The sequence below is a fragment of the Sciurus carolinensis genome, chromosome 1 (assembly GCF_902686445.1).
Source record: "Sciurus carolinensis chromosome 1, mSciCar1.2, whole genome shotgun sequence".
NCBI lineage: Eukaryota > Metazoa > Chordata > Mammalia > Rodentia > Sciuridae > Sciurus > Sciurus carolinensis.
The window spans coordinates 86,669,393-86,693,228 of NC_062213.1; the positions used below are offsets into that span (position 1 = coordinate 86,669,393).

The window sequence follows — 23,836 nt, forward strand, 5'->3', positions numbered from 1 at the left end:
GATTGATTTCCTGGCTGTTCCAACAGGAAGATAACCCTAGCCAGTAAACAAACCTTCCATCTTTAGCTCTGCTTTGCTCCTAGCATTAAGACCCAATAATTGGGGCTGGGGATATAGCTCAGTTGGTAGAGTGCTTGCCTTGAAAAGACCCAATAATTGCATTTCAAGGAATCATAAGTAGAAAATATAAAGTAGGAACTAAAGCATATGTGAACAAATCCATGGACTCTGCCTCAGTCCTTTGGCACTTAACACATATGTGTTACACTGAAAACACAGAACAGACAGAAATTCTTTTTTGGCATAAAGATCTCTCCTATTTTTACTGAGGGATTTAAAATGCTATTGACTGTTCCCCACAAATTGTTCCTAAGCCTCCCCAGTTGAAAACATGACATTATCATTTACTTATTTGCTAAAGCCAAAATTTTAGCTGTCTTCCTTGTTTTCTGTCTTTCTGTCCCAAATCATATCAAACAGGATCAACTAATCCTGTTGCCTTGAACTTTAGAGTATATTCCAAATCGACTGCTTATTTAAATCTGAGTCTGAATCATCACTTCTTTCACATGTGGGCTTCTCCCAAAGCCTCCTATTAGTCTTTGGCCTTCCACACCCAGTCATACCCCACAGACTAAAATAAAGGGTGAATCAGACCATATTCTTCCTCTTTTGGACAGTGTTCAGCTCTAACACTGTACACAGGTACTGCAACCTCACTTTCTCCCACTCCTGCCTTGGAATTTTCACTTAGTCCATATAGCACTACATGAATCTCTGAATATATCTTACACTCATGCCAATCTGGCTTTCTGATCTTTACTCATATAGTCTCCTCTACTTCAAATGGCCTCACAGTCCCTTCCCTTGGTTCTTTCCAACTTAGCCCTTGTAACTTAGATAAGGTATCACCAACTCCAGGAAGATACCTGATACCATATCTCTCAATCTGTTCTCTGCCCAGCACTTTATCTGTGCAAATGTGTGCGCACACCCACACACACACACATAACCACTCACCCCTACTGAACTAACTACCAGTTGTGCTTACTTCCTCAGTGTTCTTACAACCTCTATACAGATCCTATTACTATATTTACCAGAATCTTTCAAAATTGTTTATAAATTACCTTGTTCTTCTATCATAATGTGAACTCAATATAAGGCAGAGAAAATTTGTCATTGGTTTGGAATACTATTCTCCCATTTTCTAGCACTAGGCCTATTATATAATAAGTAAATATTCAATAGACATTTTTAAATGCATATAACAATTATGTCTTCCTCTTCAAATAGGGAACAAATTAATGCTGGTCAATATCTTCATGATGATTTAGTTCTCAACATTAACCATACAGTTACTGATTATTTGCTATGTCCAAGTATTATGTGAATACAGTAGTAAAATTTTTTAAAAATTTTTATCTTTGCTCTTTGGATATACATAACAGTAGAGTGTTTTTTGACTTATTATATACACATGGAGTATAACATTCTAATTAGGATTCCATTCTAGCAGTTGTACATGATGAGGAGGTTCACTGGTCATGTATTCAAATATGCACATAGGAAAGTTCTGATTCATTCTACTATCTTTTCCAATACCTCCCTTCCTTTCCTTCCTTTTTGTCTACTCCAGTGAACTTCTACTCTCCCTTCCCCCCTTATTGTGTGTCAGCATCCACATATCAGAGAGAACATTCAGTCTTTGGTTTTTCTGGGACTGGCTTATTTCATTTAGCATGATAATCTCCAGTTCAATCCATTTACCAGCAAATGCCATAATTTCATTCTTCTTTATGGCTTAATAATACTCCATTGTGTTTATATACCACATTCTCTTAATCCATTCATCTGTTGAAGGGCATCTAGGTTGGTTCCACAGTTTAGCTATTGTGAACTGAGCAGCTATAAACATTGATGTGGCTGTGTCACTGTAATATGTTGATTTTAAGTCTTTTTGGGTGTATACTAAGGAGTGGGATAACTGGGTCAAATGGTGGTTCCATTCCAGCTTTTCTGAGGAATTGCCATGCTGCTTTCCACAGTGTTTGTACCAATTTGCAGTCCCACCAGCAATGTGTGAGTGAACATTTTCCCCCACATCCTCATCAAAATTTATTGTTCCTTGTATTCTTGATGATTGCCATTCTGACTGGAATGAGATGGAATCTCAATGTAGTTTTGACTTGCATTTAACTAATTGTTAGCGATGTTGAACATTTTTTCATGTATTTGTTGACCATTCTCATTTCTTCTTATGTCAGGTGCCTGTTCAGTTCTTTTTTTTTTTTTTTTTTTTTTTTTTTTTTGCGGTGCTGAGGATCAAACCCAGGGCCTTGTGCTTGCAAGGCAAGCATTCTACCGACTGAGCTATCTCCCCAGCCTGTTCAGTTCTTTTGCCCATTTATTGATTGAGTTGTTTTTTTGGTGTTAAGTTTTTTGAGTTCTTTATATATCCTGGAGATTAATGTGTTGAGATATAGGTTGTAAAGATTTTCTCCCATTCTGTAGGTCCTCTCTTCAGTAGTGAAAAATTTTTGATTTGGAAGTTTTAGCCAAAGCAATTAAACAAACCAGAAAAGGAATTTTAGGTACTGGGAAGAAAATAAAAATTATTATAAGAGATATAACTACAAACAAAATTTTCATTATCTAAAGCAAATTGATAAGAAAGTCTTTTGCATACCAAAAACAAGTTGCAAAACAGAAGCTGTTACCCAGTAAACAGAAAAAGAAAATTAAGGATTCAATTTTAACAAGGAACTATGCTGTGAGGTTTACACAAGACTTAATAACATGAAGAAGTCACAGCAACAAAACGTATACCCTCTAACCTAGTGAAACAGTACTTAATATGCAGTCTGAAAATAATTTGAAGTCTGAACAAAGCTACACATGCAACAATGTCTACAATAGTTGTGACAGTAAAACAAACCAACAACCCCTAATATGATCCACTACATGATGAAAATGTGGAAAGAATTAAAACAATTATATACTACAGATTTAATCCAGGGCCTCAGCTGTACTGGGCATATGGTTTGGATATAAGGTATTCCCCAAAGGCTCATTTGTGCAGGAATTTTCAGGGATGAAATTTTTGGATTGTGAGAGTTGTAAACTAAACAGTAGACTAATTTACTGATATGGATTAACTGGATGGTAACTGGGTACATGAAGTGTGGCTAAAGGAAGTACATCATTGGAAGTCTGACTTTGGGTTTTGTATTTAGTACATGGTGATTTGAATTCTCTCGCTGCTTCCTGGTTGCCATGTCCTGAGCTGCCTTCTTCAGCCATGCCCTTCCACTATCATGTATTCCCTCCTTTTGGGTCAAGAACTGTGGAGTCAGTGGACCATGAGCCAAAATAAACTTTTCTAGGTTGTTCTTGTCACATCTTTTGGTCACAGTGATACAAAAGATGACTAAAACAGAAATTGGAATGGAGAAATGGTGCTGCTGCTGCGACTAAATTGACCATGTGGTTTAGAAGCTTCTGGAACTCGTTTGTGGGGGGGAGGGATATTGAAAGGTTTAGAAATGCAAGATGGAAAACTTTTAAAATGTTGTAAGCAGAGTTTAATGGGTGATTCTGGTGGGAGCACAGAAGACCAGAATGTCAACAGGACTATGGAGAGTAAAGACTGGACTCATGAGGTTTCAAAGGAGGATGACTCTATTTGAAATTGGACTACAGGCCATCCATATTATGTTGTGGCAAAGAAGTTGTCGACATTTTGCCTATATCCTGAGACTTCATGTGAAGCTGAATTTAAGATGATGGACTAATTAATCTGATGGAAGAAATTTTAAGGCAGCACAGCACTCAGGTGATGACATGGATATTGCTGGCAGGTTCCAGCCAAGTTTACTGTTATAATCAGGAGCAGAAGCCAGAGCAGAAAGATCTGAAAAACTTGCAGTTGGTCAGAAAAGTTCAAGTAAAACTGGGGCTAAAGAAGATGTGTTGTTAAAGATATTACGCCCTTCTTGCATAGAGAAACCTAGGAAATTTTTAAATCAGGCACTCACAGGCTTCTATAGCCAAGGTCCCAGGAGGCTTGGCTATGACACAGATGGCAGCAGATCTTGGAATCAACCATGTGGTGTTGGTTCAGTAGGAATGCAGGATGCTGGAGTCAGGAGTTCATGAAGGCTTCCACTGAGATTTCAAAGGAAGATCTGGGAAACCAGGCAAAGTAAGGCAGGGTTGGAATTCCTGTCTGCAGCCCCTGAGATGGCAAGATGTAAAGATGTGAAAAGAAAGCTTAAGCTCCAGTGAAGAACCCCAAGGTTAAGAGCAGCCAGTATTACGGGACATATGCTGTGGAAAGCTGCATGAATCAAGCAGAGAAAAGTCAAGAGAGAGAGACCATATGGTTTGAAACCAGCAAGGCCAGAGGGGAAGAGCTATACAAGTCTTTTGGAAAGAACATCACAATGCCATGTGCCACAAATGCTGGACATGGACCTATCAGACTTGTTTATCCAGCTGAATTTTGGTTCTGCTTTGGGCCTATCCCCTCATTCTGTGCCGTAATTTCTCCCTTGTGGAACAGAAATGTTTAATCTGTGGCATTATATATTAGAAATATACGTAACTTGCTTTTAATCTTGACAGGGAAAACATCTCTGAGTTTGCCTTAAGTCTTAGAAGACATTTTGGACTTGAACTTTTGGGTAATGCCTGGAAATGTAAAGACCATGAGAACTCCTGGAAATGGACTTAATGTACTCTGCATGATAAGATGGGCCTGAGCTTTTGGGGGCCAGGGGTGGAAAAGTATGGTTTAGCTATCAAGTATCTCCCAAAAGCTCACATGTGAGACAATGCAAGAATTTTCAGAGGTGAAATCACTAGATTATGAGAGGTATAACCTAATCAGTAGATTAAACCACTGATACAGATTAACTGGGGAGTTACTGGGTAGGTGAGGTATAGCTGGAGGAGGTAGGTCACTAGGGGCATGAATTTGTAGTTTTTATTTTGTTCCTGGTGAGCAGGATTCTCTGCTTCCTGGTTGCCTTGTCCTCAGCTGCTTTCCTCTGCCATGCTCTTCCACTATGATTGTCTCCCTCATCTTGGGCCTAGAGCTATGAAGTCACATGGACTGAACCTCTGAAACTGAGCCAAAATAAACTTTTCCTCCTCTGAGTTGCTCTTGTCAGGTTTGTCATAGCAACACAAAAGCTGACTAAAGCATATCCTCAACCCCAACTAAAACCATAGGTTACTATGATAGCAACAGATAAAAAGAAACAAAACCAACTCATATTTTTTTGTCCAAGAATTTCTATTTCTAGAAATATCCTAAGAACACATCAAAAGGACATATCAGGATAATTTATTTAATAGTCCAAAATGGAAAGCAACCTTAAAACCTCTAAGTAGGAGACTGTATAAATTATGATATCCATATAGTGAAATATAAATAGTCATTTAAAAGACTACTGAGTTTACTGATATATGGGGAAAGTTAGCTTTCACTTGTCTCCCACAAAAGGATATGTATCTGATGGGGAACAAACTATCTAGGTTACCAGTAAATATTTTTGAATGAATGTCTAAGTATGTTAAAAAAGGTCCTGATTATCGCTATCACATTCTTATCTTTTTTTGGTCCTCATTATTGGCATCAGATTTGGTGGTAGAAAATAATCAACCATATGTGTTCTACCTCCCATTCCCCCCAAATACCATCATAAAAATTCCTTAATTTGCTTTTTAAAAAAATCCATATTCAATTTAGTGAGTTATTTCAAGCTTTCACTTTCCTTCAGTAGTAAAAGTTGTTTATTCATTAGTTAATGAATGTTTAAACTCTGTGATTGAACATGGGATTCATTATATTATTATATCTTTATATGCTTGAATTTTTACAGATTAATGAATTTTTTATGTTACTTATGTGATTTTATTACTATTTCATAATGCAATTAATCCTAGGCAAGGCAATTTATTCATATTCATTTTCAGATTGGTAGAGTCAAAGTAACATTATATCCAATAGGGATTTGGGGTAATTTATTAGAAATATAGACATAGGGCTCTCAGCTCCTTGAAGTCAGTAGCTATTTTACCTAAATTCACATTTACTACAAATGTGACAAATAGGAGCAAATAAAGACAAATAGGAGCATCTAAAGCCCATTGATTTTTCTTTAATTGTTCTTGTATAAAGGAAGTTTAAATGAATGTAAAAGGTTTTTAGAGGGAGAAGAGTAGACAGCCTACAAGGAAAAATGTATATACTATGACTTGCCAGGTTTCCATTTTTAAAAAAGACTATTTAGTCCTTTTAATAATTATTTTGACTTATTTCAATTAAACATAAGCTATTTTTAGTGGCATCTAGATTAACTTTAGTTACTGTTTAAAGAGTTCCTAATTAAACATCAGAAACTTCTACAGTATTATGAGCAATGCCCTAAATCACCTCTACCATCATATTCATATACTTAACTCTCAAGCACTACTCATCCATCCATCTCTATTCCTAAGTGCCTAAAAAGTACTATTATTGTTTATTTAAGTTTAAAAAGATGTTTTTTAAATACTAATTTTAAAATCTAAACTTGTATATAACAACATCTAACAGAATTCAGAAAACTATTTAGAAGTTTGTCAAATTAGCTTGACCTGACAATGTGGGAGCAGAGAACGCAAGTGATTAACCTGGTCACAGGTTAATATGAACTGAAATATTCAGCAGAAAAAAGGTTCACTGTTATAACAGTATTAGGGGCAGAACTGTGTCCCTGAAAAACTCCATTATTGAAGCTCTAAGCCCAGATCTTTTAAAGAGGCAATTAAACTAAAATGAGGCCACAGGGTGGGCCTCAATCCAATTCAACATGGTCACTGACATAGACACCAGGCAAATGTGCTCATCAGCAGAGACCCTGAAAAGACATAGCAGGGGTATAGTTTTCCAAGAGCCAAGGAGAGAGGCTTCAGAGGAAGCCAATCCTGTTAGCACAATGATTTTGGACTTCTCGACTCCAGAACTGGCAGAAAAATATTTCTGTTCTTTAAGAAGATGGGGTGCCATCTGTGGTATTTTGTTGTGCCAGAATAGGCAGATTAACAAACAGAATGTATAATTTATTTGCCCACTAATGAGAAGGTGACCAAGGAAGAAATGTTACTGCTCCTCCTAATCCAAGAAATCCCAATTACTGTCATGAGGCCCACTTTCTGTGATATAAATCTTAGTCACTGTTAAACTATCACACATTGTAAAATGTATAGGAATTTATTTAGTCTATCCCATGTTGAGCTACTTAGGCTATGTTTAGATTTTAGGAATTTCATGCAAAACATTTTAACAATACACTTTGTAGGATAATGTCCTTAAAGTAAAAGTTCTATATCAAAGTATATTCACATTGATGTTTTGACGTATTACTGAAGAAGGTACCAATTTACACTTCCAACAACATTTGTGAATGAATAGTATTTGCCAATTTTGCTTTGTATCACTGACACTTAGAAGAACAAACTTTTTTCATGTGTTTGTATTTATTAAGTATATTTATAGATTTGTTTCCTTCTTTTAAGGTGGCAATTTTGAAAATGTTAGGTCAAATTACATCTATTTCAGAGATATTCACTTCTGTCTGGTATCATCTGGCTTGGTAAGCACAAGCATTCCAGTTAGTCTTCCTAGAGAACAAAATGCATTTTCCATTGGATGGTGTGGTACATAAAAACATGAAGACCTCACAACATATCATTTTTGGGGCAAATATAGGTTTTCCTGTCACTTTTATTTTTCAGCCTATACTCCAATTATGGAACAAAAAAGGTCAAAAATGAAAACAAAGGAGTAGAAAAGAGAATGAGGAACAGGGTAGAGAGAGGGCAAGCAAACCAGAATTCAACAGTGCAATGGAGCGAGAAGTTCTCACGCAAGTAACCCCTGGAAAACCATGTGGAGGTCACTGCAGACACTAAGAAATACAGATCACTTGCTATGGATTCCCTAAAAAGATTTCTCCTTTGGAAGTATGAAGTTCTATAAGTCAATGCCAAATCTATGAGTCTAATAAGTTCTTAGATGAATGAAACTATTAAAAATTGCCAAAAATTTAATAATTGTCTCTTAAAGCAAGGCTGCTCAAACTTTCTCTCAAAAGCAATAAATTTTCCTCTTTTCATGGTGAAAATTTATATCCCATTCAAATGAAAGCAAACATGTATTACTGAAAATAATTTCTGATTCAATAATGAGCATTTCTGTTCCTGAAGTTCAAATTCTATTATGTATTAATTCATATTTTTCATCCTTCCCCCTTAAGTGGCCTGTAAAATAATACCAAATTAACATGTATTACCCTATTGTCACATAAAAGCCTCTTACTAAAATTATTTTTCTATGAGGAAAAAACCAAAAACAACCAGATCTTATGACAACACATAACTTGGGTAAGAATCCTGATGTGGTTGTTTCTCTAACTTCCTTACTCCAAATTATCAAAACAGCTGCCAGAAGGACAAACAAGCCATCACAGACAATTCTGTTACAAAAAACCCATGTCAGATCCTGGCTTTCTTTATAATAAAGTGACAAAAATGTTCCTGGTAAAAATCTTTTTTTTTTTTTGGAGAGACAGACTCGTAGTTGATAACTGCTGGATTAAATTCTTTGCACTTACCAGGGAGGAAAGATGTGGATAACATCCTGGGGACATCCCCTGAGATAACAAGCAGTCTCCTGAGTGAAGAGAACTTTCAGGTTGGTTTCAGGCCCAGTAGCCACACCCCTGGAAGGGATGGCAGCTGGTGACCCCACTAGTTGTTCACACATGGCAACTTGCATGGTGCATTCCTCATGCAGCTCTAGAATTTTCACAGTTAATACACCAGATTTTGTACCTGGAAGTTGAAGAAAAGAATGAGAGCAAAAATGAAGTCCAAAACACATGGTTCGAACATAAATAAAGTGTGAAGAAAAAAAATTCACATTCAGATAGCTTTCTTCAACTGAAGAAAATGGTCGACACACTTTGGAAAGTAAAAGATTCCATTGTACTCACTGTAACATAATTCTTTAACCCAAACAGGCCTGCATGTTGCCTTTAATATACTTGTTTTAAGCAACACAAAACAACGTTTTATATCATGAAGAAACAGTCCTGGACATGTGGAAACTGGACCCATTATTTCACAGAATGTTTTTACTCCCAAACTTGAACTTTTTTGATGACCACAACAAAGGGAATATGGATACTGTTGGTCCTTCTCTCTTACACACCCACTCATCATTACTTGCTTTGAAATTATGTATATTTCTGGCTGGCTGCAGCTGTTCAGATGATCATGAAAGTTAAAGGCTGAGGATCTACATGGGCTGGGTATGAGGACTCTGGATTTACATGGGTGAAATTCATTTTGGATTTTTTTTTTTTTTTTTTTTTTTTTGGTGCTGGGGATCGAACCCAGGGCCTTGTGCATGCAAGGCAAGCACTCTACCAACTGAGCTATCTCCCCAGCCTTCATTTTGGATTTGTATACTGGATCTCTTACAAAGCTGGCCAATAACATATCATTTCAACTTCTCAGTTTTCTCATGTGTGAAATGGAGAATAATACCTGCCCCAGTGTACACCTAAGGGATGAGATAAAGAATTCTACAAGGCACTTCCAGCGAGTGAACAAGATTGGCATGTATCAATGGAGAAATCTCAAAAATAAGAGGGTACAAACCAAATTTACCAACTATTATACCTATAATATAATTTAACAAAACCACCGAAACCAATGCAATATTGTTTATGGATGTGTATGTCATACAATATAAAAATATAGAGAAGAAGAACTCAAGAAGAGACATGCTAGTTGCTGTCTCTGAGGATAAAAAGAGAATGTGACTTAGGAAGGGAGCTGGGGATTTCAAATTTATCTGATACATTGTTTATATTGCAAAAATAGCAAAAGACAAAAGATTAGCATGTGTCACTAACTCTAGGTAGTGGGTACACTTATGGTTTTTATTACTCTCTATTCTAATTTTTTTTTTTTTTTTTTTTTTTTTTGGTATCAGGGATAGCACTGAGTTTAATCTCTGACTCACATCCCAGTCCTTTTTATTATTATTTTTTTAAATTTAGAGACAGGGTCTCACTGAGTTGCTTAGGATCTTGCTAAGTTGGTGAGGCTGACCTTGAACTCATGATCCTCCTGCCTCAGCCTCCCCAGTCACTGGCTATTTTATAAAATAAATAAATAAATAAATAAATTCAGTGAGAGTAACAAAAGTGTAATATCTAATCTATTGTCTGGTTGATAAATAGACACTCACTAAGTAAATTTCTATACCACTTAACAGTGAACAATAAAAAATAATATTTAGGTAGTGGCAATTTTTTTTTAGATTTTTCATTTAATTTCTCTTTCTCCCTCTCTCATTTGCTTCATTCATTTCCACTCAATCCCAAACCTCCCATCCTTCCTTTGTCTAAGTGAACATGCCTCTCCAAAACACTGTCCTGCATTACTGTTTCTCAAGATCTGTGCCTATCTTGGTACTCTTTCTTAAGGTAAGGAAGTAAACAGAGTGGGGAAGGATATGAACAAGCACAATGTAAAGCCATCTGTTGGTTACTAGGGGGAAGGGAATGGAGATGTAATAACAAGAATATAAGGAAAGGTACTGATTAGGAAGTAAACACACAGTTGTTCTGCCACAACATGTGTCTTTAATGAAAAGTAGCTGCTCTTTAGTTGGTAAAGAGGAAAAGAAGTTAGAATCATATGAACGTCAATTTAGTCCAAAGTTTTCCCATGCAGGGCAGGTAAAGCAGTGGGTGGAGAATTAGGGTCTTTGGAAGCAAAGGGAAAAGTCCCAGATGAAGAGTTACAGTGGCCAAAGGAACATTTTTGGACTGTTAAAACTTATGTCTATACTCTGGGTTCATTTCTAACATTGTGCAGGTTTGCTGACAGAAGCCACTACACATGATAAATGGCCACCTGCATGCTTGAGCACCTGCCGCCCTGCTCGAGTCAAAAGGTCCAGCTGAACATAGACTTTCGGTCCTGTGCATTTCAGTATTTGTTGTGCTTGTGCAGCTACCTGTCCAAGCAGCACAAGTCTTCTCTCTTCAGGTACCCATTCTTGCTTTATGTGGCACAGGTAGAAATTCAGGGATTTGCTCCAACCTTAAGAGTCCACAGAGACCCTGAGAGATTTTTATAAAAGATAAGCTCTTACAGAAACACATAAACAGTATTATAGCAGGTATATCTATGTATCCAGGATGAACCACATTTCCACTGATTAGTTTTTCTGAAGATTCTAACAATACTCCCCAAACTATGAATTCTGCTTAAGATCTGTAGCACCACATAATTTATAAAATAAGTTATTTTATGACATTGACTGTTACCATAGTTCTGTACACCACAGCTTGCTTGGTGAGTAAATAGGCTTGGGGAGCAAATAGGCTTGGGGAGCTGTGATGAGCAATGTCATCATGTTCCCACCACCAGGGAGGGGACAGCATTGAGTTCCTGTCCATTCAGACAGGGAAACCCTCCAGAGTCCTTGGGAGAAACCATTACCTGTCTTTCCAGAAAAAAATGAAGCAGTGTAAATTCCCTCTTCTCTGAGCAAGAAAAAAGCATGAGTGACTTAGCTAAATTATGTGCTTGAGGCAAGCATTTAATCCAAGAAGAAGAGATATTCATTTTACAAACAGAAGAATATTTTACAATTAGATGAATGATACATAAAAGACCATTTCTGTACCACCAGAGCAATATTTTCCATAAAAGCTGTGAGACTGAGCCAAAATATCACCTCATCCAGAAAAACGTTTCCTGAATTCCAGCCAGAAGCAATTATTTTTTCCCTTTGAAATTCTCAAATATCTTATCTATATTTATCTCACTATTAAGAGTGGCCTCAGTTTTCAAAAGAACATAGTATTACCTATCCCCCAAGAGTGCTGCAATCCAGGAAGACAATGCAAAGAGCATACAGCATAGTGCCTGGCCCAGAATACATGCAATAATGGTAACCCAACCATCTTTATCATCAGGTTTTCAAGGAATTTTCAAGTAAATTCTCTTACATAATCCACAATAACCCTCTAAAACAGGTAAGGAAGATATTATACCCTCTCTTTGAAAGGAGAAAACTGAAAATTTAAGCTGCCCACAGGATTTCTTAAGGACAGAGAAGATTACTGGCAGGCCCACTCTTAGAAATTGAGTCTCCTAAACTAAGAGTCAAAATGCCTCTTGGGTAAATGCCAGTTAGAAAATTGTAAGCAATGCTCTTCCCCATACTTCATGATGCTAAAACAAAGGGCCTGTTTAAAATGTAACAAAAGAGAGCACATCTGGTTAAATAAAGGTTCCATGAAACCTATCACTGTGGCTGATACAAAAAGCAAAGTGAAGCAGGTTAATACATGGGAAGAAAATTTGAAATCATTCTCCTATAGAGTTCAGGAACTTCTGTAAATTTTTTTCTAACAGAAATAATGTTGACATTGAAGTCAGATGCCATCGCTGAGCCTGCCCCACCACACCGAGGTCGGACCAGACACTGAGTCCCCCAGCCTGCCCCCATACCAAGGACGGAGGCCTGTAGCTGAGCCTGCCTGCCTGTCCTCCTACTACTGAGGGACACTGCGGCTGCCTCTATGCTGACTCAGCACATCCTCGCTGGGGCTCCCCATCTTCTTTGGAGGCTGGTGCAGGCATTTTGAATTATTCCTGAGGGCATGGCCATCATCATTGGAAGGGGGGCTCCCTTCCTGAGTCACCTCCAGGAGACTGGAGGCCCTTTGACAGATACTCCTATTTACTCCCACACTCTTCCCCATCCTCTTGTTCACAACTAGTAATACTGTAAATAGTAATTGAACTGATCCTGTTCGTTACAATAATGTTAAAAGTCTTTATAGGGACTATCTGGTTCAGGGCTGCATTTTCTCTGTATTGGGTGACTGGTATTGATCTCCCCTTCAAAGGAAAGGTAGTGGGAAAATGCAGGGTCATAATATGCCTGCAAGGTGGGAACTTCAGAACTTCAAGGTGGGATCTTCACTGCTAGAGGGGAATATATAGAAACAATATGAAAAAACAGGGGAAGAAAGTGTCCCTAACAAACCAAGATGCTAGTGTGACAGAATCCAGTGACAACATGGCAGTAGAAATGACAGAAAAAGAGTTTAGAATTTGCATACTTATTATCCATGAAGCAAAAGACGAGATAAGAGAGCAAATGCAGGCAATGCATGACCATTCCAGTAAACAGTTAAAAGAGCAAATGAAGGAAGCAAAAGAACACTTCAATAAAGAGATAGAGATTCTGAAAAAAAAAAAAAAAAAAAACAAATACTTGAAAAGAAAGAAGTGATGAATCAAATTAAAAACTCCATAGAAAGCATCACCAACAGAATAGATCTCATGCAAGACAGAATCTCAGACAATAAAGACAAAATATTTAATCTTAAAAATAAAGCTGAACAAACTGAGAAGATGTTAAGAAGTCATGAACAGAACCTCCAAGAATTATGGGATATTGTGAAAAGACCGAATTTAAGAATTATTGGGATTGAGGAAGGCACAGAGATACAAAGGCATGAACAACCCATTCAATAAAATAATGGCAGAAAATTCCCCAAACCTGAAGAATGAAATGGAAAATCAAATACAAGAGGCTTACAGAACACCAAATGCACAAAATCACAACAGATCCACACCAAGGCACATTATAATGAAAATGCCTCACATACAAAATAAAGATAGGATTTTGAAGGCTGCGAGAGAAAGCAGCAGATTACATATGGGGGAAACCAATAGGGACATCAGCAGATTTCTCAGCCCAGACTCTAAAAGCAAGAAGGGCCTGGAACAATATATTTCAAACTCTGAAAGAACATGATGCCAACCAAGAATCCTATACCCAGGAAAACAAATCTTCAGATTTGACAATGAAATAAAATCTTTCCATGATAAACAAAAGTTAAAAGAATTTACAAATAGAAAGCCTGCTCTACAGAACATTCTCAGCAAAATATTTCACGAGGAGGAAGTGAAAATCAACAATACAACTCAGCAAAGGGAGGAACTACCCTAAAGGAAAAGTCAATCAAAGGAGAAACCAAGTCAAGTTAAAAACCAAAAATAAGTCAAAATGACCAGGAATACAAATTATATTGCAATAATAACCCTGAATATCAATGGCCTAAACTCAATAATCAAAAGAAACAGACTGGCATATTGGATTAAAAAGAAGGACCCAAAAATATGCTGCCTTCGAGAGACTCATCTCATAGAAAAAGACATCCACAGACTAAAGGTGAAAGGATGGGGAAAAACATACCACGCACATGGACCCAGTAAAAAAAGCGGGGGTCTCCATCCTCAAATCAGATAAAGTGAACTTCAAACCTAAGTTAGTCAGAAGAGATGAAGAAGGACATTTCATACTGCTATAGGGAAGCATAAAACAGCAAGGTATAACAATTTTAAATATTTATGCCCCAAACAAAGGAGCATCTATGTTTATCAAACAAACCTTCTCAATTTTAAGAATCAAACAGACCAAAACACATTAATAGTGGGGAACTTTAACACACTGCTCTCACCACTGGATAGATCCTCCAAACAAAAACTGAACGAAGAAACTATAGAACTAAATAATACAATCAATGATATAGACTTAATGGATATTTACAGAGTATTTCATCCATCATCAAGTGAATATACTTTCTACTCAGTACCTCATGGATCCTTCTCCAAAATAGACCACATGCTATGCCACAAAGAAGCCATTAGTAAATACAAAAAAACAGAGATCCTACCCTGCATCCTATCAGACCACAATGGAATGCAATTTGAAATGAACGATAAAATAACAAACAAAAACAGCTCATACACCTGGAGACTAATATGCTACTGAATGATGCAATGATAACAGAAGACATCAGGGAAGAAATAAAAACATTCTTAGAGGTAAATGAGAACAATGACACAACATATCAAAATCTCTGGACAGTATGAAAGCAGTACTATGAGGAAAGTTCATTGCATTGAGCTCATAAGTCAACAACTAAATGCCCTAACATTACATCTCAAAGCCCTAGAAAAAGAAGAACAGATCAACACCAAAAATAGTAGAAGACAGGAAATAATTAAAATCAGAGCTGAAATCAATGAAATTGAAACAAGAGAAACAATTCAAAATACTGACAAAATAAAAAGTTGGTTCTTTGAAAAAGTAAACAAAATTGATAAACCTCTAGTCACACTAATGAAAAGGAGAGAGAAAACTCAAATTACTAGAATTTGTGATGAAAAATGAAAGATCACAAGAGACACCACTGAAATACATTACATAATTAGAAGCTACTTTGAAAAATCTATACTCCAACAAAATAGAAAATATTGAAGACATTGACAAATTGTTAGAGACATATGATCCTCCCAAACTGAATCAGGAAGATGTACACAATCTAAATAGATCAATTTCAAGCAATGAAATAGAAGAAGTCATCAAAAGCCTACCAACCAAGGAAAGCCCAGGACCAAATGGATTCTCAGTCAAATTCTACAAGACCTTTGAAGAAGAACTGATACCAATACTCCTCAAAATATTCAAAGAAATAGAAAAGGAGGGAACCCTTCCAAATTCATTCTATGAGGCTAATACCACTCTGATACCAAAACCAGACAAAGACACATCAAGGAAAGAAAATTTTAGACCAATATCCTTAATGAACATCGAGCCAAAAATTCTTAACAAAATTTTAGCAAATCGCATACAAAAACATATTAAAAAGATAGTGCACCATGATCAAGTGGGTTTCATCCCAGGGATGCAAGGTTAGTTCAACATCAGGAAATCAATAAATGTCATTCACCATATCAACAGACTTAAAGTCAAGAATCACATGATTATTTCAATAGATGCAGAAAAAGCATTTGATAAAATACAGCACCCCTTCATGCTTAAAACACTAGAAAAAATAGGGATAGTGGGAACGTTCCTTAACATTGTAAAGGCCATCTACGCTAAGCCCATGGCTAATATCATACTAAATGGTGAAAAACTGAAAGCATTCCCCCTAAAAACTGGAACAAGGCAGGGATGCCCTCTTTCACCACTTCTATTCAACATCATCCTTGAAACACTTGCCAGAGCAATGAGACACACCAAAGAAATTAAAGGGATACAAATAGGAAAAGAAGAACTAAAGCTATCACTATTTGCTGATGACATAATCCTATATTTAGAAGATCCAAAAAACTCCACTAGAAAACTTGTAGAACTCATAAATGAATTCAGCAAAGTAGCAGGATATAAAATCAATACACGTAAATCTAATGCATTTCTATTCATAAGTGATGTATCCTCTGAAAGAGAATTTAGGAAAACCACTCCATTCGCAATAGCCTCAAAAAAATACTTGGGAATTAATGTAACAAAAGAGGTGAAAGACTTCTACAATGAAAACTACAGAACATTAAAGAAAGAAATTGAAAAAAACCTTCGAAGATAGAAAGATCTCCCATGTTCTTGGATAGGCAGAAGTAACATTGTCAAAATGGCCATTCTACCAAAGGCACTATACAGATTCAATGCAATTCCAATTAAAATCCCAATGACATTCCTCATGGAATAGAGAAAGCAATCATGAACTTCATCTGGAAGAACTAGAGACCTCGAATAGCCAAAACAATCCTGAATAGAAAAAGTGAAACAGGAGGTATCACAATGCCAGACATTAGACTATAATATAGAGCAATAGTAACAGAAACAGCATGGTACTGGCACCAAAATAAACAGGCAGACCAATGGTACAGAATAGAAGACACAGAGACAAAACCACATAAATACAGTCACCTCATACTAGACAAAGGAGCCAAAAACATACAATGGAGAAAATATAGCCTGCTGCACAACTGAAAATCCATATGCAGTAAAATAAAATTAAATCTCTATCTCTCACCCTGCACAAAACTCAACTCAAAATGGATCAAAGACATAGGAATTAGACCAGAGACCTTGCACCTAATAGAAGACAAAGTAGGCCCGAATCTTCATCATGTTGGCTTAGGATCAGACTTCCTCAACAAGACTCCCAAAGCACAAGAAATCAAAGCAAGAATCAATAAATGGGATGGACTCAAACTAAACAGCTTTTTCTCAGCAAAGGATACAATCAAGAATGTGAAGAGAGAGCCTACAGAGTGGGAGAAAATCTTTTCCACATGCACTTCAGATAGAGCACTTATCTCCAACATTTATAAAGAACTTACAAAACTTTACACCAAAAATACAAAGAACCCAATCAATAAATGGGCCAAGGAACTGGATGGACACTTTACAAAAGAAGATATACAGGTAATTAATAAATATATGAAAAAGTGTTCAACATCTCTAGTAATTTAGAGAAATGCAAATTAAAAAACTCTAAGATTTCATCGTACTCCAATTAGAATGGCTATTATCAAGAACAAAAACAATAATAGATGTTGGCATGAATGTGGGGAAAAAGGCACACTTTTACATTGCTGGTGGAGTTGCATATTGGTGCAGCCACTCTGGAAAGCAGTGTGGAGAATCCTCAGAAAACTTGGAATGGATTCACCTTTTGACCCAGTTATCCCACTCCTCAGTTTATACCCAAAGGACTTAAAATCAGCAAACTACAGTAACACAGCCACATCAATGTTTATAGCAGCTCAGTTCAAAATAGCCAGATTGTGAAACCAACCTAGATGTCCTTCAACAGATGAATGGATAAAGAAACTGCAGTATATATACATAATAGAATATTATTCAGTCATAAAGAATAATAATATGGCATTTGCAAATAAATGGATGGAATTAGAGAATATCATGCTAAGTGAAATAAGCCAATCCGCAAAGGCCAAATGTTTTCTTTGGTAAGTGGAGAATGATATATAATGGGGGTGGGGATTGGGAGGGAGAGAAGAATGGGGAAAGTTTAGATTATGTAGAAGGAAATGAGAGGGAGGGGGGTATAAAAAAATGGTGGAATGAGACAGACATCATTATCCTATGTACACGTATGATTACACGAATGGTACGAATCTACATCGTGTACGACCATAGAAATGAAATGATGTACCCCATTTGTATACAATGAATCAAAATGCAGTCTGTAGAAAATTAAAAGGTAAATAAAAAAAGAAAGAAATAATATTCATGATAGTTGTTGCTACTAACATTAAATTGCCCATTTAATTTTCAAAACATTGACCACATGGTAATTTAGAAACTTCTCCTATATTATTACTCTTAATCTTTTTATTTTCACAGATATCCCAATATGCTCACCTATCCAGTATTCTACTTTAAAACATGTGTCCTACTATTCCTGAAATTGGCATATTTTTCCCTTCTTCAGGTCAATTCATTAACAGGTGCCCACTGTTCCTTCTCCCTCTTCACCCAGCATGCACATGCACGTAAGTATATAGTCACATACACACATACACACAGCTTGCATAAGAATAGGAGGTCAGGGATAGACATCAGGGGACTTTAAAATTCACCTTCTTCCTCTGTAGGCAGGATCTCTGTCCTTAACCAGCATTCTGAAACTGGTCACCACCAGCTGTTACTACTCTGTTATAATTCTCCTTGTACTCATGCAGAACTACCATGCTATCTATAATAATTAATCACTTCATATTTTACTTTTTAAAACAGTATTTTAAGGGTCCCCTCACAAAATAAATAGTACCAAAAAATGTTTTTTAAAATACTAGGGATTGAACCCACTTGTGCTTAATCACTGAGGCACATCCCAGCCTTTTTTATATTTTATTTAAAGACAGAGTCTTGCTAAGTTTCTTAGGGCCTCATTAAGTTGCTGAGGCTGGTTTTGAACTCCTCCTCCTGCCTCAGCCTCATGAACCACTGGGATTACAGGTGTGCGCCACTGTGCTTAGTCCAAAATGGTTACATTTGGGGGTGGTTCTATGAGTTACTTGTGCAATCTTAAATAAAATGCTTAACCAATTGTTTCCTGTTCAATTAACTTCTAATAGTTATCTAGGGATTCTTAATGTTGTCAAGTGAAGAAGACTTATAATTCTTTCTAAGTTTTCCTTCTCAAACCACCACACAATTTTAATTCCACTTTCATTGTGAAGGTTAAGGTTCACAGTGTGTCCTTTATCTATGCCAAAATCTCTGTGCTTTGGACATAATCCGCCACTAAAAGTAAAAAACAATCAACAAATTTACATTGGCACCATTATATAAACAAAATTCAATGCCTGTCTAGATTCTCAAGGTTGTATCTGAATTAGACTATCTCAGTCTCAAGTCATATGATTTGACTGTAATCATTCTTATGACCAATTAGGCCCTTTAAATGCCAAAAGAAAAAGAACTATATTCTCATGGCCCCAACATCCTCATTAGATGTCTCAGCTTTCCCCCAAATCCATTCCATCTTTCTAGAGAAGAGTGTGCTTGTTTTCTCCCTGGAATTAAACTGAGCTTGAGCAGCAGGGAAAGAAAATCAGATCAGAATGATCAAGATGGAAGGAGACAGGTTATTTATACCATTGAATGTGGAGTTGGATATTTCCTGAGTGTAATGGGACGTCAATAGGGAAGGCAAATGATGAGCTCTGCTGAGAACAAATCCTATCATTTGTTCTATCATTTCCTATCATTGTCTCCCTGGGTAAATATCTCTCTGAGCACAACTCTCATTTACTTTCTCACTGTACATCTTATTTATACCTTTGATTTTTACACACAAAATGAATCAGTACCAATAAAGAGCTGAATGAACCCGAATACAAACCGATGTAAGGAATTTGGGGGATTGTATCACCGCAAACCAGTGTGCTTCTGATCTCACTTCTCCTTACCTCAATTGCATATTGTATATACCCTGAGAATGGGTTCAAGTGATGCTCCAAAGAGAAAAATACATTCCAAAACCAAATCCAAATGCTGTTTTATCTATTCATTGTTTACATTGTCAGTGTTTTTTCATAAACGTTCACTAAAAGCTGAACTACATTTATTTGTAACTAACTATACTTTCTTTTTTGAGAAGTTATAGATACACCTGAGTTTACCAGTGATCCCAAAATACCTAGCAGTGATATTCAACAAGTGGGCCTTTATTCAATCATTGATTGCATTAATAAGCTCTGGTACACCAAAATTTTAGTTTCTGAATAAATGTTTTAAGTTGCCATCAGATTCATTTCATAGATATTTTCAGGATAAAATAATAAGGCTTTACACAGATCTAGATTAATACCCATGAAACAAATTCTAGAAAAATTCATATCTTCACCCTGTCAACAGTTATAATTACTTTTTTTTTTTCAAGAATTTATGCTCCCTATAAAATGTTAAGTCATCTGGCAATGATGAACAGACAAATTTCTTAACCACAACCACTTACTGAACTGTAAACAACAGTGCTTTCACTTCTTGATTTCACTTTTTTTTTTTTTTTTGGCCTGTTCACTCAGTTTAAAATATTCTTCTCCAAAAGCCACAATAATTCTAAGCATGAAACAGAAATCTGAAACCCAACTCTTCAGGGAAAAAACAAAAACACACAAACAAACAAACTAGACAAGACTGACCAAGAGATCAGAATGTTTATCACAATCTGTATGGATGAGAGCAACTGAAACAGCTGGGCACCTCAGCTTCTTGGGATCAGTGGAAACAACACTGTATCCTGTTCTGTGGGTGTAGCCTCTACAGTTCCTTAATGGGCAGTGGAAGTTCCATTTTTAAAGAAATAAAAGTAAGAAAAATTCATAAATAACTATAGGAAAGCAAAAGATCCATCAGAAAAAGTTAAGACCCCCAAGTGGGGAGTATTTATGTTTTCCCAAAACTCTTATGTTGAAGCCCTAACCCTCAGTGTGGCCATATTTGGAAACGGAGCTTCTAAAGAAGTTATGCAGTAATGAGGTCATAAAGGGAGACCCCAATCTGCAGGAATTAGTGCCCTTTGAAGAATAGACATCAGAACAGGGTGCAGTGGCACACTCCTGTAATCCCTGTGACTTAAGAATTGTAAGTTCAAGGCCAGTCTTTACAGGACCCTCAGCAACTAAGCAAGACCCTGTCGCAAAATAAAAAATAAGAAGGCTCAGTGGTAAAGCATCCCTAGATTCAATCCCCAAAACCAAGAGAAGAGATACCAGAGAGTCTGCTCTTTCCGAATGAGCACAAAGAAAGAAGCAGCTGCTTACAAACCAGAAAGACCTTACTGGAGCCTGACCATACTGACACCTGACTTCAGGCCTCTAGCACATTGAGAAATTCCTGTCTGCTGCTTATCTCTAATAATCTGTTATGGTAGACAAGTTCAATGAGACAGGGTTGATGTGATGCAGACAGTGCCAACCGGCATGCCCTCCACTCTTCAGTATCCAGAAAGCAAGTTCTTCTTTGTTGAAAAATGTCCTCATTCAAAACACCTAGTATTTTATGCTACTGTATTGTATGCTATTTTTGGCTTAGAAAACAGGTTTTAAAACATCACAAAATCACACTGAAAACAAGTTTTAAAAGTCTTAAGATTAAAGAGAAAGTATAGAAATAGCTATTTAAATACCTCTATTTTTTAAAATGAAGCATCGATGGAGAAATAAATAAGTATGTTGGAAACAATTTCAGGAACCCAATTTCAAAATAGCAAGTTACTAATTATAGATGCTCTAGAGTTTAGAGGCTTATACATTCACCCTCCTCCACATAATCCTATGAATGCCAGAAGGGCACAAGCATCCATATAAAACAGCACCTGTACTATGTGGCCAACCCACAGCACCTGCAAGGTATGAAGAGTTAAAACGCATTTACTGATGAACTGACAGATTCCAGGGCACCTCTACTGCCATTTTATCCTTGATACTTACTCCAACTCTCAAACCCTCCCCACTCTATAATGACTACCAGTAAAGGATAAAGTAATGAACAACTTCTAATTCATTAGTTAAGTCCCCTTATTTGGGTAGAAACAGGAAAAATCTACAGAGCCAGAGCAGTGCAGGTCCAAATAAGAGCATAGCAAATTCACTACTACTAGAAACAAGAAGGTATTATAGTCTTAGTGTTCCCTTCTTCCCATGGCATCATAAAAACCCCATAGGAGAGAGAAGGAAAATGAGACATGAAATTAGTTTAAGGATTAAAATGAGAAGATGTGATTAAAAAGACAGAGTGACCACTACCACAAAAGAACCTCTCTTAAATGGCAAATAAGAGAGTGATCTCCAGTGTTAGAAAAGTGTAAGGGAAATTGAACACAGGAACCCAAAGTTAAAATAACACTTTGAGAACAACTTTCACAGAGAAAATGCATGTAAACAGCAACACAAAATTTTAGAAGCAGAAATAACTTAAGGTCTACTAAAGTCACTCTTTTAAATAAAGAAACTGAGGCATAGATGAACTTTCCATATAGGCCTTCAGCCCTGGCAGAGTTGGAATGGGAACCAACCTCTTCTGACTAGAACATTTTTATGCTAGGTAAGTTCTATACATCTTTTAAGCTTTTTTTCACATTTATTATTTGCTTGACACTTTGTATAATACTGTAGGATATTAGAAGTATAATAACAAATAAAGCATTGAGACAGAAAAGTATATTAGGTCTGGTGGTCAACCTCATACCATGAAAACCAAAGCTGGATCCTGAAAGGAAGTATTTAGTGTTGGGAGCATGTATGGGGAGAACAGAAAGGGAACAGTGGAAGCTGGGACTAATTTAGCTGGGCTGGGAGAATGATAAAATGCTATACCAGAGAGTTCAAACATTATTCAAGGACACTAGGTAGTCAATGGAAAATTTAAAAGTAGGGGAGTAATATTATCAAACATGCCTCTTAGAATAATGACCCTGATAGGTTATAAGTAAGGAAAGGTTAGTAGTAGTAAGATCAGATGGAAACTGACACAATAATCCAGGCATGAGGCAATTGGGGCCTACAGAGGTAGTGGCAGATGGGATAAATGAAGTTATCTAACTTCAGAGACAATTCTGAGGTACAATCATCATCAGGATCTGGAGGCCATCTGGACTGGAAAATGCAAGAGAAAGCCTAATCAGCGACTGCTGGATTAACAGGCCAGGAAAAGTCAGAGTGGGGATACTCAGATGCAGGTCGAAATGGGGTGCACTGGAGACCCAACAAGATAAGAGAGAGGTCTGGAAGAGGGGCAGGGGTTATTACCTAGGAAGGACACATCAAACAAAAAGTGAAGAGGCCCAGAGCAGAAGCTTTAAGAATCCATGTTGAAGCAGCAAACAGAGGAGAAATGAATGAAGAATGACAAAGGAAAATGAACACAGGAGGTGGCAAACCAAGGAACATTGTCCTTCAAGAGGAGGTGGAAGGGTGAATAGCCATGGGAGTGCTGCAAGGAGACAAAAACCAGGAAAGGTGGCAATTTCCACAGGCTACTCAGGTGGAAAGGAAGCCAATTCACATCGGATGGAAGGGGAGAGAATATGGGTTATGGGGTGGTCTTTCAAATCTCTAGCACAATTCAAAAGCACAGTTTGTAATACTTTGCAACTTTACCAAACATTTTAATAACTCAAGAATTTGTTTATTCCATCTGCCAGCTAGAAAGTTTTCTATATTTTCACAGAAAAAATAAATTTACCACCACATTTGTTCAGAAAAATAAGCAAATGATGATAAGCAAATCACCTTCTTTCTGGAATATTCCAGCTACACAGGCTGGTGAGAGCTGGGCCACCTGGCCTGCCAACGCCTTCCTCTTTGGCAATCTCCCCTGAAAGATGAGGAGAAATCAAGTATGGGCTTCTCCATTCAA

General features: G+C 36.9%; 1 protein-coding gene across 9 annotated transcripts in view; it reads right to left on the minus strand.

Annotated features, from left to right (window-relative positions):
• Spidr (scaffold protein involved in DNA repair) overlaps positions 1–23,836 on the minus strand; it is a 434,237-nt gene that overhangs the window by 241,330 nt on the left and 169,071 nt on the right. For all 9 annotated transcript variants that reach the window (XM_047546455.1, XM_047546929.1, XM_047546285.1 and 6 more), the window contains one exon: positions 8,664–8,883. In XM_047546455.1, coding sequence (XP_047402411.1) covers positions 8,664–8,883 — 220 coding nt within the window. The remainder of the gene's footprint in view (positions 1–8,663; positions 8,884–23,836) is intronic.